This window comes from Eubalaena glacialis, chromosome 13 (assembly GCF_028564815.1).
Source record: "Eubalaena glacialis isolate mEubGla1 chromosome 13, mEubGla1.1.hap2.+ XY, whole genome shotgun sequence".
NCBI classification, from domain to species: Eukaryota; Metazoa; Chordata; class Mammalia; order Artiodactyla; family Balaenidae; genus Eubalaena; species Eubalaena glacialis.
The window spans coordinates 92995470-93010066 of NC_083728.1; the positions used below are offsets into that span (position 1 = coordinate 92995470).

The following is a 14597-nucleotide window of genomic DNA, read 5'->3' on the forward strand; positions in this document are numbered from 1 at the left end:
AGTTTTCTGGTAGCATCTTTAGGATTCTGTACGTATAGTATCATGTCATCTGCAAACAGTGACAACTTTACTTCTTTTTTTCTGATTTGGATTCCCTTTATTTCTTTTTCTTCTCTGATTGCCGTGGCTAGGACTTCCTGAACTATGTTGAATAATAGTGGTGAGAGTGGACATCCTTGTCTCGTTCCTGATCTTAGAGGAAATGCTTTCAGTTTTTCACCGTTGAGAATGATGTTTGCTGTGGGTTTGTCATATATGGCCTTTATTATGTTGAGGTAGGTTCCCTCTATGCCCACTTTCTGGAGAGTTTTTATCATAAATGGGTGTTGAATTTTGTCAAAAGCTTTTTCTGCATCTATTGAGATGACCATATGGTTTTTATTCTTCAATTTGTTAATATGGTGTATCACATTGATTGATTTGCGTATATTGAAGAATCCTTGCATCCCTGGGATAAATCCCACTTGATCGTGGTGTATGATCCTTTTAATGTGTTGTTGGATTCTGTTTGCTAGTATTTTGTTGAGGATTTTTGCATCTATATTCATCAGTGATATTGGTCTGTAATTTTCTTTCTTTGTAGTGTCTTTGTCTGGTTTTGGTATCAGGGTGATGGTGGCCTCATAGAATGAGTTTGGGAGTGTTCCTTCCTCTGCAATTTTTTGGAAGAGTTTGAGAAGGATAGGTGTTAGCTCGTCTCTAAATGTTTGATAGAATTCACCTGTGGAGCAATCTGGTCCTGGACTTTTGTTTGTTGGAAGATTTTTAATCACAGTTTCAATTTCATTACTTGTGATTGGTCTGTTCATATTTTCTGTTTCTTCCTGGTTCAGTCTTGGAAGGTTATACCTTTCTAAGAATTTGTCCATTTCTTCCAGGTTGTCCATTTCATTGGCATAGAGTTGCTTGTAGTAGTCTCTTAGGATGCTTTGTATTTCTGCGGTGTCTGTTGTAACTTCTCCTTTTTCATTTCTGATTTTATTGATTTGAGTCCTCTCCCTCTTTTTCTTGATGAGTCTGGCTAATGGCTTATCAATTTTGTTTATCTTCTCAAAGAACCAGCTTTTAGTTTTATTGATCTTTGCTATTGTTTTCTTTGTTTCTATTTCATTTATTTCCGCTCTGATCTTTATGATTTCTTTCCTTCTGCTAACTTTGGGTTTTGTTTGTTCTTCTTTCTCTAGTTTCTTTAGGTGTAAGGTTAGATTGTTTACTTGAGATTTTTCTTGTTTCTTTAGGTAGGCTTGTATAGCTATAAACTTCCCTCTTAGAACTGCTTTTGCTGCATCCCATAGGTTTTGGGTCGTCGTGTTTTCATTGTCATTTGTCTCTAGGTATTTTTTGATTTCCTCTTTGATTTCTTCAGTGATCTCTTGGTTATTTAGTAACGTATTGTTTAACCTCCATGTGTTTGTATTTTTTACGTTTTTTTCCCTGTAATTGATTTCTAATGTCATAGCATTGTGGTCGGAAAAGATGCTTGATATGATTTCAATTTTCTTAAATTTACTGAGGCTTGATTTGTGACCCAAGATGTGATCTATCCTGGAGAATGTTCCATGCGCACTTGAGAAGAACGTGTAATCTGCTGTTTTTGGATGGAATGTCCTATAAATATCAATTAAATCTATCTGGTCTATTGTGTCATTTAAAGCTTCTGTTTCCTTATTTATTTTCATTTTGGATGATCTGTCCATTGGTGTAAGTGAGGTGTTAAAGTCCCCCACTATTACTGTGTTACTGTCGATTTCCTCTTTTATAGCTGTTAGCAGTTGCCTTATGTATTGTGGTGCTCCTATGTTGGGTGCATATATGTTTATAATTGTTATATCTTCTTCTTGGATTGATCCCTTGATCGTTATGTAGTGTCCTTCCTTGTCTCTTGTAACATTCTTTATTTTACAGTCTATTTTATCTGATATGAGTATAGCTACTCCAGCTTTCTTTTGATTTCCATTTGCATGGAATATCTTTTTCCATCCCCTCACTTTCAGTCTGTATGTGTCCCTAGGTCTAAAATGGGTCTCTTGTAGACAGCATATATATGGGTCTTGTTTTTGTATCCATTCAGCAAGCCTGTGTCTTTTGGTTGGAGCATTTAATCCATTCACGTTTAAGGTAATTATCGATATGTATGTTCCTATGACCATTTTCTTAATTGTTTTGGGTTTGTTTTTGTAGGTCCTTTTCTTCTCTTGTGTTTCCCACTTAGAGAAGTTCCTTTAGCATTTGTTGCAGAGCTGGTTTGGTGGTGCTGAATTCTCTTAGCTTTCGCTTGTCTGGAAAGCTTTTGATTTCTCCATCAAATCTAAATGAGATCCTTGCCGGGTAGAGTAATCTTGGTTGTAGGTTCTTCCCTTTCATCACTTTAAGTATATCATGCCACTCCCTTCTGGCTTGTAGAGTTTCTGCTGAGAAATCAGCTGTTAACCTTATGGGAGTTCCCTTGTGTGTTATTTGTCGTTTTTCCCTTGTTGCTTTCAATAATTTTTCTTTGTCTTTAATTTTTGCCACTTTGATTACTCTGTGTCTCGGTGTGTTTCTCCTTGGGTTTATCCTGTATGGGACTCTCTGCGCTTCCTGGACTTGGGTGGCTATTTCCTTTCCCATGTTAGGGAAGTTTTCGACTATAATCTTTTCAAATATTTTCTCTGGTCCTTTCTCTCTCTCTTCTCCTTCTGGGACCCCTATAATGCAAATGTTGTTGCATTTAATGTTGTCCCAGAGGTCTCTTAGGCTGTCTTCATTTCTTTTCATTCTTTTTTCTTTAGTCTGTTCCACAGCAGTGAATTCCACCATTCTGTCTTCCAGGTCACTTATCCGTTCTTCTGCCTCAGTTATTCTGCTATTGATTCCTTCTAGTGTAGTTTTCATTTCAGTTATTGTATTGGTCATCTCTGTTTGTTTGTTCTTTAATTCTTCTAGGTCTTTGTTAATCATTTCTTGCATCTTCTCAATCTTTGCCTCCATTCTTATTCCGAGGTGCTGGATCATCTTCACTATCATTATTCTGAATTCTTTTTCTGGAAGGTTGCCTATCTCCACTTCATTTAGTTGTTTTTCTGGGGTTTTTTCTTGTTCCTTCATCTGGTATATAGCCCTGTGCCTTTTCATCTTGTCTATCTTTCTGTAAATGTGGTTTTTGTTCCACAGGCTGCAGGATTGTAGTTTTTCTTGCTTCTGCTGTCTGCCCTCTGGTGGTTGAGGCTATCTAAGAGGCTTGATGGGAGGTTCTGGTGGTGGGTAGAGCTGACTGTTGCTGTGGTGGTCAGAGGTCTGTAAAACTTTAATCCACTTGACTGTTGATGGGTGGGGCTGGGTTCCCTCCCTGTTGGTTGTTTTGCCTGAGGCAACCCAACACTGGAGCCTACCCGGGCTCTTTGGTGGGGCTAATGGCAGACTCTGGGAGGGCTCACGCCAAGGAGTACTTCCCAGAACCTCCGCTGCCAGTGTCCTTGTCCCCATGGTGAAACAGAGCCAGCCCCCGCCTCTGCAGGAGACCCTCCAACACTAGCAGGTAGGTCTGGTTCAGTCTCCTCTGGGGTCACCGCTCCTTCCCCTGGGTCCCGATGCACACACTACTTTGTGTGTGCCCTCCAAGAGTGGGTTCTCTCTTTCCCCCAGTCCTGTCGAAGTCCTGCAATCAATTCCCACTAGGCTTCAAAGTCTGATTCTCTATGAATTCCTCCTCCCGTTGCCGGACCCCCAGGTTGGGAAGCCTGACGTGGGGCTCAGGACCTTCACTCCAGTGGGTGGACTTCTGTGGTATAAGTGTTCACCAGTCTGTGAGTCACCCACCCAGCAGTTATGGGATTTGATTTTACTCTGATTGCGCCCCTCCTACCGTCTCACTGTGGCTTCTCCTCTGTCCTTGGACGTGGGGTATCCTCCTTGGTGAAGTCCAGTGTCTTCCTGTCGATGATTGTCCAGCAGCCAGTTGTGATTCTGGTGCTCTCGCAAGAGGGAGTGAGAGCACGTCCTTCTACTCCGCCATCTTGGTTAATCTCCCTAATCCATTTACATTTAAGGTTATTATCAGTATGTATGTTCCTATTACCATTTTCTTAATTGTTTTGGGTTTGTTATTGTAGGTCTTTTCCTTCTCTTGTGTTTCCTGCCTAGAGAAGTTCCTTTAGCATTTGTTGTAAAGCTGGTTTGGTGGTGGTGAATTCTCTTAGCCTTTGCTTGTCTGTAAAGGTTTTAATTTCTCCATCGAATCTGAATGGGATCCTTGCTGGGTAGAGTAATCTTGGCTGTAGGTTTTTCTCTTTCATCACTTTAAATATATCCTGCCGCTCCCTTCTGGCTTGCAGAGTTTCTGCTGAAAGATCAGCTGTTAACCTTATGGGGATTCCCTTGTATGTTATTTGTTGTTTTTCCCTTCCTGCTTTTAATATTTTTTCTTTATATTTAAATTTTGATAGTTTGATTAATATGTGTCTTGGTGTGTTTCTCATTGGATTTATCCTGTATGGGACTCTCTGTGCTTCCTGGACTTGAGTATTTCCTTTCCCATATTAGGGAAGTTTTCCACTATAATCTCTTCAAATATTTTCTCAGTCCCTTTCTTATTCTCTTCTTCTTCTGGGACCCCTATAATTCGAATGTTGGTGCGTTTAATGTTGTCCCAGAGGTCTCTTGAGACTGTCCTCAATTCTTCTCGTTCTGTTTTCTTTATCCTGCTCTGTGGTAGTTATTTCTACTATTTTATCTTCCAGGTCACTTATCCATTCTTCTGCCTCAGTTATTCTGCTATTGATTCCTTCTAGAGAATTTTAAATTTCATTTATTGTGTTGTTCATCATTGTTTGTTTGCTCTTTAGTTCTTCTAGGTCCTTGTTAAACGTTTCTTGTATTTTCTCCATTCTTTTTCCAAGATTTTGGATCATCTTTACTATCATTATTCTGAATTCTTTTTCAGGTAGACTGCCTATTTCCTCTTCATTTGTTTGGTCTGGTGGGTTTTTACCTTGCTCCTTCATCTGCCTTGTGTTTCTCTGTCTTCTCATGTTGCTTACCTTACTGTGTTTGGGTCTCCTTTTCGCAGGCTGCAGGTTCGTAGTTCCCGTTGTTTTTGGTGTCTGCCCCCAGTGGCTAAGGTTGGTTCAGTGGGTTGTGTAGGCTTCCTGGTGGAGAGGACTGGTGCCTGTGTTCTGGTGGATGAGGCTGGATCTTGGCTTTCTGCTGGGCAGGACTGCGTCCGGTGATGTGTTTTGGGGTGTCTGTGACCTTATTATGATTTTAGGCTGCCTCTCTGCTAATGGGTGGGGTTGTGTTCCTGTCTTGCTAGTTGTTTGGCATAGGGTGTCCAGCACGGTAGCTTGCTGGTCATGAGTGGAGCTGGGTCTTAGCGTTGAGATGGAGATCTCTGGGAGAGCTTTCACTGTTTGATATTACGTGGAGCTGGTAGGTCTCTGGTGGACCAATATCCTGAACTCGGCTCTCCCACCTCAGAGGCACAAGCCTGACAGCCGGCTGGAGCACCAAGACCCTGTCAGCCACACGGCTCAGAAGAAAAGGGAGGAAAGAAAGAAAGAAAATAATAATAATAAAATAAAATAAAGTTATTAAAATAAAAAATTATTAAAAAGGAAAAAATTTTAAAGTAATTAAAAAAAGAGAAAGAAAGAAAGAAGAGAGCAACCAAACCAAGAAACAAATCCACCAATGATAACAAGCACTAAAAACTATACAAAAAAACAAAGAAAACACAAAACGGACAGACAGAACCCTAGGACAAATGGTAAAAGCAAAGCTATACAGACAAAATCACACAAAGAAGCATACACATACACACTCACAAAAAGAGAAAAAGGAAATTAAAAATATATATATATATATATGTATATCTTCTGGGAAGTCTGAGGTCTTCTGCCAGCGTTTAGTAGGTGTTCTGTAGGAGTTGTTCCACATGTAGATGTATTTCTGATGTATTTGTGGGGAGGAAGGTGATCTCCACATCTTACTCCTCTGCCATCTTGAAGGTCTATCCTCTAAAGTATTTTTTAAAGTTCTCTATTCAAACAGGTTGTTGGGTTAACATCTCTATTAAATGGAAATTAAGTCATAAATTCAACATTTATTAAGTAATGGAAATGAAAATCTGACATTTAGAATAGTTTGTTGTTTTTAATATACAGCAGTTTTAAAATTTGTCTTTCTAATTTGTTGTGTCTAAGTGAGTGAACTAAATTTTCAAATCCTCTCGCTCACCATTGACAAGCCCTGTGTTAGAACTTTAGAATTAATTCCGCTGAGTACAGGAACATAGGAACAGCTCATGTGCAGACAGATAGGACTAGGAACTGGAAGGCCGCCTGGCCCGAAGTGGACGTTAGTGTTGGTTTCCTCCATAACCACTCGCTGGCCCTTGCTTTCTTCCCGCCTCCGCCTTTGCATCTCGGACTAACCCACGCCCGCCTCTGTCCTTTCTCCATCCCCTGCGGGGCCTCTGCCAGTGATTCTTGACCTGGACGGGCTCTCTTTCATGCCCACAGCTCCCCTATGACACTGACAGAAAGGACCAGAATTCAACCAAGTGTGGGAGACTGGATCGGATTACTGGCAGAGAAAGAGATGTGACCAGAGTGGGCTTGCTCAGCGCTGCAAGAGCTGAGGCTCTGTCCTCAGGCCTAAATGGGCTGAATGGGTGCCTGAGGCCGACGTGCGATGGAGGAGCAGCTTCAGTATTGCAGAGGCCATCAGAACATGGAGGGTGGGGTGGGTGTGCAGGAGGGTCTGTCTGGTGATGCCGGACAGAAAGAAGCCTTGACTATGGAGCCCTGAGTGTGTATGACCTCCGCTAGAGCTGTGGGTAATAGGAGCTTCCAGTGAAGATTTGGTGAAGAGCAGAGTCCATCTGCCAAAAAGATGATTCTCTTCGCTGGTGCTATGAGCCTGGCCCCTGCGCATGGTCCTCATGTCACACTCGGCCGTCTGGGCCGAGCACAACTGCACGGGCCCCAAATAAACCTGCTGCTACTTCTTGAAACAGACAGCCCCCTCTTCTCCCCCCACGAGGCCCCACCTCAGCCATCCATCTGGAGCTAATAAGAGTCAGTGCTTTGCTGGGAGCATTGAGTCGGGAGGGCAGGCTGATGTCAAGTATGTGTTTGGTGGCCTCTGAGCTAACGAATTTGTTGTGTTTTGTCTAATCCATGAATCCATGTTTTTAGTAATCTTAAGTGATACAGATTTTTCAAACCAAGCAGGATTGTAAAAAGCCCGTTTTCCATTTGCTCCTTTCTGTTAGACCACATTGCCCCAGTAGCTGTCAGGAGAAGACTCTGGGATCGTGTCACCTCTTTCTACAAAGGTGCTCTCTTAGTCCATTCAGGCTGCGGTAATAAAAATACCACAGACTAAACAACAAGCGTTTATTTCTCACAGTTCTGGAGGCTGGACGTCCATGACATAGGCAGATTCAGTGTCAGGTGGCTGCCCGCTTCCTGGTTCATAGACAGCGTCTTCTCGCTGTGTCCTCACATGGCAGAGGCAGGATGGAGCCCTCTGGGGTCCCTCTAGTACGGGCACTGATCGCATCGTGAGGACTCCCTCTTCATGACCTCAGCACCCCCAGAGGCCCCACCTCCTAACACCATCACACTGGGGATTAGGCTTCAGCATGTGAATGGGGCGCAGGGGGCGCAGACATTCAGTCTGTAGCAAAGTCTGAGTGGTTAATCTCAGGTTCTGCCAGACACTACTGTCTGAAGAAATGACCGCGCTCTCCTGGTGTTGAGGATAGATCAGAAGTGTAAACCTGGACCTTTAAATGAGCTGACGCTGTGGGGATCGTGAAGCCTATTGCTACATGTCCAATGGAGTGACGTGCTCTCCAGTTTCCGACAATAAACCACAGTGACCTCGACCGCGGTTCCGACTCAACCCAGCAGGATGGCGCCACGCGCGGAGGTTATGGGCCGATTTCTGGTCTGAACACGTTGGTTTCTCATCCCCTCCTGTCCCCTTCCCGCTAGCCCCGCGTTGGAGAGCAGAATGGCGCAGTCCTCTGCCTCACGGTTCAACAGCGGCTCTTAACGCGGACCCGGTAGCTTATTGTCCAGATGAGGCAGGATTTCTCCCCTCTCCGATGATTCTTCCTGGAAAGAGTCGAGGCCACCAACCATGCAAAGCGGCAGAGTCACCAGTAAGTCACCGCCTTTGAGGTCGTGAAACAAGCTGGTGAGATGATTAAACAGACCGTTCTGGTGGAGAAACAAACTGTAAAGGTCCATTTATGTTAGTATTTGGTGTCTTTTAAGGTCCATTGGGCTGACCCTGATTTCAAACTCAATCGTTGGAAATACTTAAAGTCAAACTGGGGGAAAAGGATTTCCTCCCTTTCTTAATAGTCTGTGTTTAGCTCATGCCTACTTGTGTCCTCGGGGCATTTTGCACGTCACGTCTGTGTGTCGAGGTTCGGCACTTGTACCCGTGTCGCAGTGCCACCGGGACGACTGTCATGCCGTGGTGACAGAACATGGCCGGGGTATCTGTGTCGCTGTGACTTTTTGTGCCCAATCAGGCCAAGACCCCTGGCCGGGTGGTGGTGGGAGCGGGGACTTGTCCCACTGTCTTTGTGCCTGGAGCCCCCGCCTGAGTCGGGCAGGAGTGGCTGGCTGTGAGCCGCCCCCGCTTCCCCGCCTCCCTGGAAGGATGCGTGGGGGCACGGGCAGTGCCTTGATTGTTCTTGAGCTCTCGTCGCGCCTCCAAGGGCCCCGAATGAGAGGCGGTGGGAGGTAAGAGAGATGGGAGCTTCGGGGAAGGAGTAGCCGTAAATCAGGTGAGTTGGCGTCCACTCCGGCAGCTCTTCGCTCACCAGCTGTTTCCTGTCTGGCCATGGGAGGAGGCAGGCTGTGCGGACAGGGCACGATCGGCAGCTGCGGGAAGGGGCGCGACCTCCCGCTGCACTGAGCCCAGCTTCCCCTCCACGGGGAGGAGCTGTGTGCGGGCCGGGGGGCGCAGCTGGAGGGAGGTGTTCATGCCGGCCCGGACCCCGGCCTCCCGGGGCGAGTCAGCCTGTGCCCTGACAGCACGGATGCCCAGGAGGAAGGTCGTATCGCAAATCGTGATCTGTGCTGTGATGCAGGGAAGGCGTGTTTCTGTTCCTTAAACAAAATGCTCTCTGCCGAATCACCCACAGGCCTTCATTTTAAAATGGGAAGGTTGATTCTTCACTGAAGGAAACCCCCCCCTCGGTTTCTTCCTTCAGGCCCGGTGGAGGCACGTGGGGAGGGAGGAACCAGGGCTTGCTGCTCCTATCGTTCTTCATCTTTTTTTACGAAGTCTCAAGCTGTCGCCTAGGACCTTCCTGATGATCTTCCTCCTTAAAAGTCCAGAGTGCCACCTCCTTGCCACCCTCCACTGTCGTGAGAACGCGGGGCTGGCATGGCCTCCCTGGGGGACTCTCCCAGCGCCCGCGCTGGTCCCTGTCTGCAGAGTGAGGCTCAGGGTGAAACCTTGCAGGAAGCCGTGTCCTCTGGGCACACGGGGTATAATCAACATCCCACTTTTTAAGGGGAGCTTTTGCCCGTTCACTTCCACTTCCTCTGTTCCCTCCATTTAATCGACATTGAAGGCCCTCTAAACGCTCCTTATGCCTCGTGAGTGCCGCTGCGTTGGGTGGTTCACTCCTCCGAGAACAGGACCGTGCGTGATTTTCAAGGTCACTTCCGGCTGTTGAACAGCCCCGGTTTGTATCGACGTTCAATCCGGAGAACGTCCAGTGGGTGGAGAAAGACTGGCATCCCAGCACGGAAATCCAGACCAGAGTCCCCTCATTCTAGGCTGTAAATCAGGCCGTACAAATGTGTGGCGTAATAATGGAACGTCAGGCCTGTTTCCAGAAACTGGCGCGTGTTTTGTCATGTGCCTCTTCTCAAAGACGGACCTTCTTCAAAGACGGTGGCTAGAGTGCATTGGGCCAGCTCTCCAGGAGCAAAGCCATTCACAGGAACTTAATCTCATGGGCTAGCTCCCTGGTGGCATGGCCTGGAGCAGGCCAGTCTCCATATCTGGGAAGGAAGGGAGTCAGCACCCTGCCCATCACCAGGATCAAGCAGGGGCGCTTTGGAAAACACAGTCTGAATTTGAACCTTGGGATCAGAGCTAGAGAAACTGCATTTTTAAATTTTTTTAATTGTGTTTTTAATTTAAAAAAATACATGTATGCTATTAGCCTTTTTACTTTGCCTTCCTATTTACACAGAGGCAAAATAGCAGTTATTTTACCAAATCAGGGTTCATCAACCAAGACTGAGTTGTGACTCTATTTCCTCCACGACAGGGTGAATCAGTGAAGTACTTCCTGGATAACTTGGACCGGATTGGCCAGCTGGTGAGTAAGACCCCCACTCCAGGAGTCTGTGATCCAGGATTAGAAAACATTTGTGTGGAGACCAAAGCAGCCCAAGTGGTGAGGGCTTTCGCCGTCCTTATGAGCCATGTTTGTGGTGTCAGGTGACCACAATGCCATTATTGCTCCTAAAAAATTAGCGATAATTCCTTCATATCAAGTCAGTTGTGAGACTTCCCCAGTTGTCTCATTAATGTTTTCTTGTGGATGCTGCTTTATTTTAGTAGTTTGAATCAACATCCTATTACGGCCCATCCATTGCAATTGGTCCATGGCACTTAGACTTCTTTTATTCTGTAGGTTTCTCCTTCCATCTTTTTCTTCCTTTCAATTTATTTGTTGGAGTAATGGATTATTTCTCCTGTAGCGTTTCTCACGTCTCAATTTTGCTGTTCCATCCCTGCAGTGTTGTTGAAGATGTTTCTCTCTCCCCTCTATACCTCATGAATTGGTAGTTGGCTCTAGAGGCTTCAGCCCTGTTTGGATTTTTGGCAAGGATGATGCATGAGTGCTGGTGTGCAATAATCACTGGAGGATTGTTAATAGTGCAGGATCAAAGTGGTTTGAGTGACCACAGTTGCCCGTGTGTTGCTAAAGACTTTAAGAGTTCTCCAAGAATAACATATTAAATATATTGCAGGCTAAATTTAAATAGCGTTGCAAAACCTAAGTTAAATCAGTTCATAGTAAGGGTTTGGAATGCGTGTGCCCTAGAAGTTAGAAAAATAGAAAGGTAGCTATGGTGCAGGAGAAAAAAGATGGTAGTCTCTTGTGGAGAAGAAAGTCGATGAGATTTTAGATTGGGGCCTAACAGTGAAGATTCTGATAATTCTTCCTCAGCCTGATGAGTCTCTGTTCATTTTGAAATGAGCTGTTTAGTTCCTTCACTTTTTGTTTCATGGTAAATTTATATTTTTGTAAATGAAAGTTGCTTCTGGTATTTGGTTCAACTTCTCTCAAAAGTCACTGTAACTCTCTTTCCTTCCACCCCACCTTTTTGTTCTTGTTTTCCCATGTTCTTCCTCTCTTAAACTCCTCCCTTACCCTATTTCACAGAATTACTGTCCTAGCAGGCAGGACATCCTACTGGCGAGGAAGGCCACCAAGGGCATCGTGGAGCATGACTTTGTCATCAAAAAAATCCCGTTCAAGATGGTGGACGTGGGCGGCCAGCGGTCTCAGCGCCAGAAGTGGTTCCAGTGCTTTGACGGGATCACGTCGATCCTGTTCATGGTCTCGTCCAGTGAGTACGACCAGGTCCTCATGGAAGACAGGCGCACCAACCGCCTGGTGGAGTCCATGAACATCTTTGAGACCATCGTTAACAACAAGCTCTTCTTCAACGTCTCCATCATCCTGTTCCTCAACAAGATGGACCTCCTGGTGGAGAAAGTAAAGACTGTCAGCATCAAGAAGCACTTCCCAGACTTCAAGGGTGACCCCCACAGGCTGGAGGACGTCCAGCGCTACCTGGTCCAGTGTTTCGACCGGAAGAGACGGAATCGCAGTAAGCCACTCTTCCACCACTTCACCACCGCCATAGACACCGAGAACATCCGCTTCGTGTTTCACGCTGTGAAGGACACCATCCTGCAAGAGAACCTGAAAGATATTATGTTGCAGTGAAAGAGGATGCCCCTCACTCTTGTGGTCCTTCAGCAGCCTCGCCGGCCACAGGCCAGATCTCCCCGGTGTCCCGGAGCGGGTTTCCCGAATCCGTGCCCTCAACACCTGGCTCAGGGATGCTGTGAGGCCCGCCACGCTCTAGGCCAAAGGACGTGACACTTTGATGTTAGCTACTGAATCCTGGGGACTAGTGAAACTACTGAAAATCCAAGCGATCACTTTGGTATTAATGTGTAATGCCTAATAACACAGCTTTCTTTCTTTTTACAGAGACTATTCCTTCTCTGACACAATGTAATCGAGGACTGCGTGTGTGTGTGCGCACGCTCTGTCTTTAATGACAGAAACACGAAAACCGACATCTTTGCAGATGGCTTTTCTCTCTAACTCGAGAGTGCTTGGTGAGGAGTGTTGCCGGGGCGGGGGGAGGGGGGGTGGTTTGTAGGAGGTGAAGCGCGGGCTGTCGCCACCACCTCCCCAAGGGAGCGCGTTGCCTTTCAAGTCTCTTGTGCCGATGTCCCGAGAGGCCCCAGCCCGGCCGTCAGATGAGAGGGTGGCAGTGAGAGCTGGCGGTGTGGACTTAAGGCCCCACAGCCTGCGCTTTCTTCCCGCCCTGTCCGATCAGCCCGTAGCGCGATGGGACACGGGGTGGAAGGTGTGCGCACGGGCACTGCCGTGAATGGCCCCCTCCCCTCTGCACAGGGCAGTGCCCGCTGCCTCTGTGCCCACCCTCCCTGCCCCTCGCCCGCCCCTCGGCAAAGACTTCAACCAGCTGGCCTTGCAGACGACTCTTCTGTCTTCTGAGTCGTCTCCGACGCTGCAGTCGGCTGCAGGGAGCCTTTCCTTCTTTGGAGGAAGCGGAGAGCTCCTTTCCTCTCAGGGGCTTCCGAGAGCTGGCGGCATTGCCAGCGGAGCCTTCGTTAACGCCCCCGGGCTCCACGCTGCCTTCTGGTGGCCGAGAATCGAGGTTCTCATCACGGTCTCTCGCTTCTACTAACGTACACACGTAGCAGGAATACTGTCGGTCGTGGTCTCGTCTGAGTGAAACTGCAGAGGCTGTGAATGTCGACGCGAGCTGGTCAGTCTTACACTCAGTTAACTTGTCCGGTTACTCTGTCCAGGTGTCTTTCACTGTGTTTTAAAATACATTGCATTCCAAACTGGTCCCCGCTGTGTATGACTCTACTCAAAAGTGTCTGGTGTGTTGAGGACTCTGCCTAGCATTTAAAAGAGAGAAAAGCTTCCTCTGTCAGTGGCACCAGAATGTTCCTGTGGTTGAGGAACCGTCCCCGGGCCCCGTCCCCGGGCCACACTGTTCCCGGTCCTGCGTCCCTGGTGAGTGGCTCGCTCGCCTTCACCCAGCAGATAAACAGGGATCTTGTGGCAGATGCTGACCCAGGAGGAAAGGGAGGAAAGAAACTGCTTCTGAGTCAGCCTTGTTATCACAGGGTTTTAATGAGGAGATGACATGAAATCCTGTCTCTCCGGGCGCTCAAGGCTTCCTGTCGATGTTTGCTGGGGTTTCGGCTCTTTTTTTTGGCTGGAGAAAAGTTGCTGTTTTTGTACTGCTTCCTGTGGCTCTTCATAAACTGAGAGGACGTGCCCCGGGATCGGGGCCGATGACCGAGGCTGAAAGGAAAAAGAACATTCTCAACGGGCTGCGTCAGGGCGGCCCAAGACCCCGCTATCGCTGCTCAGAGGACCCTGTCCTGGGGCACGAGCGCTCCTCGCCTGCCGGGTTCCAGGTCTCACACGTGTGTCGGGACCCACGCGCTTCCTCACCAGCCTGGAAACGCTCCCTGTGGTCTGGCGGAGGGGGCGGTCGGCATAGCCGGTGCAGGTGCCCATCCGAACGGCTTGCTGGCGAGTGGGGTCAGCACGGTCGGCAAGTGCCGTTTGTCCTTTAAACCGTCTGACGCGGCTGCTGGTTTGCTTTCGGAGGTGGAAGGGAGTTGGTATAGACAGGGAAGCTGAGCGGACTGGGAAGCAGGGGGGACAGCCCGAGGGGGGCCCCTGCCCGGCCCAGAACTGACCTGCTCTCCCCCCTGCGGCCGGGCTCCCCTCTTCACGGTAAGCTGAGTGGACGGCTTAGTCCTGCAAGGCGCCCGGCCCTCAATTCCATGATTGGTCGGCATCCGAGAAGAAGATCGCTCTTTGCAAGGTCAACTGAAACCATTTACAGCCTTTCTACACATAGATTATAGTCACTTTTCTCTCCAAAACCTTAGGCTTTTCTATTTTTTTTATTTTAATTTCACTGTTACCCTCGATTATTGTCTTTTTTTATTGAGATAGTTGTGCCTCATCTGTTATTGCAAAAATGTAACAATAAACTTCCTCAAACTAAGATATTTTCCTCATAGTTATACTGTTTACACATAAGGACACATGTACGTTTTTTACTGAAATATTTTTTTAACCCTTCAGTTTGTAGAGAAATTGTTTTAAAGATATTGCATTGTAGCTTTGTAATTTATATATAGAGTTCTCTAGACTCCTTATTCTTGGAATTTTTTTACTTCTTTGATAAAAATAAGTCAGGTTATTTCAACTCCAAGATCAGGAAATAATCTTGAAACAAGATTATTAGTTATGACCGACTAACTTGGGCATC

The 14597-nt window shown here is 46.8% G+C and overlaps 1 protein-coding gene across 1 annotated transcript in view; it reads left to right on the forward strand.

The window, feature by feature from the left end:
• Window positions 1-14330, forward strand: part of GNA12 (G protein subunit alpha 12) — a 115981-nt gene extending 101651 nt beyond the window's left edge. The window contains exons 3-4 of the mRNA XM_061208817.1: window positions 10289-10339; window positions 11414-14330. Of these exons, the coding sequence (XP_061064800.1) occupies window positions 10289-10339; window positions 11414-11983 (621 nt within the window). The 3' untranslated portion in view covers window positions 11984-14330. The remainder of the gene's footprint in view (window positions 1-10288; window positions 10340-11413) is intronic.
• The last annotated feature ends 267 nt before the right edge of the window (window positions 14331-14597 follow it).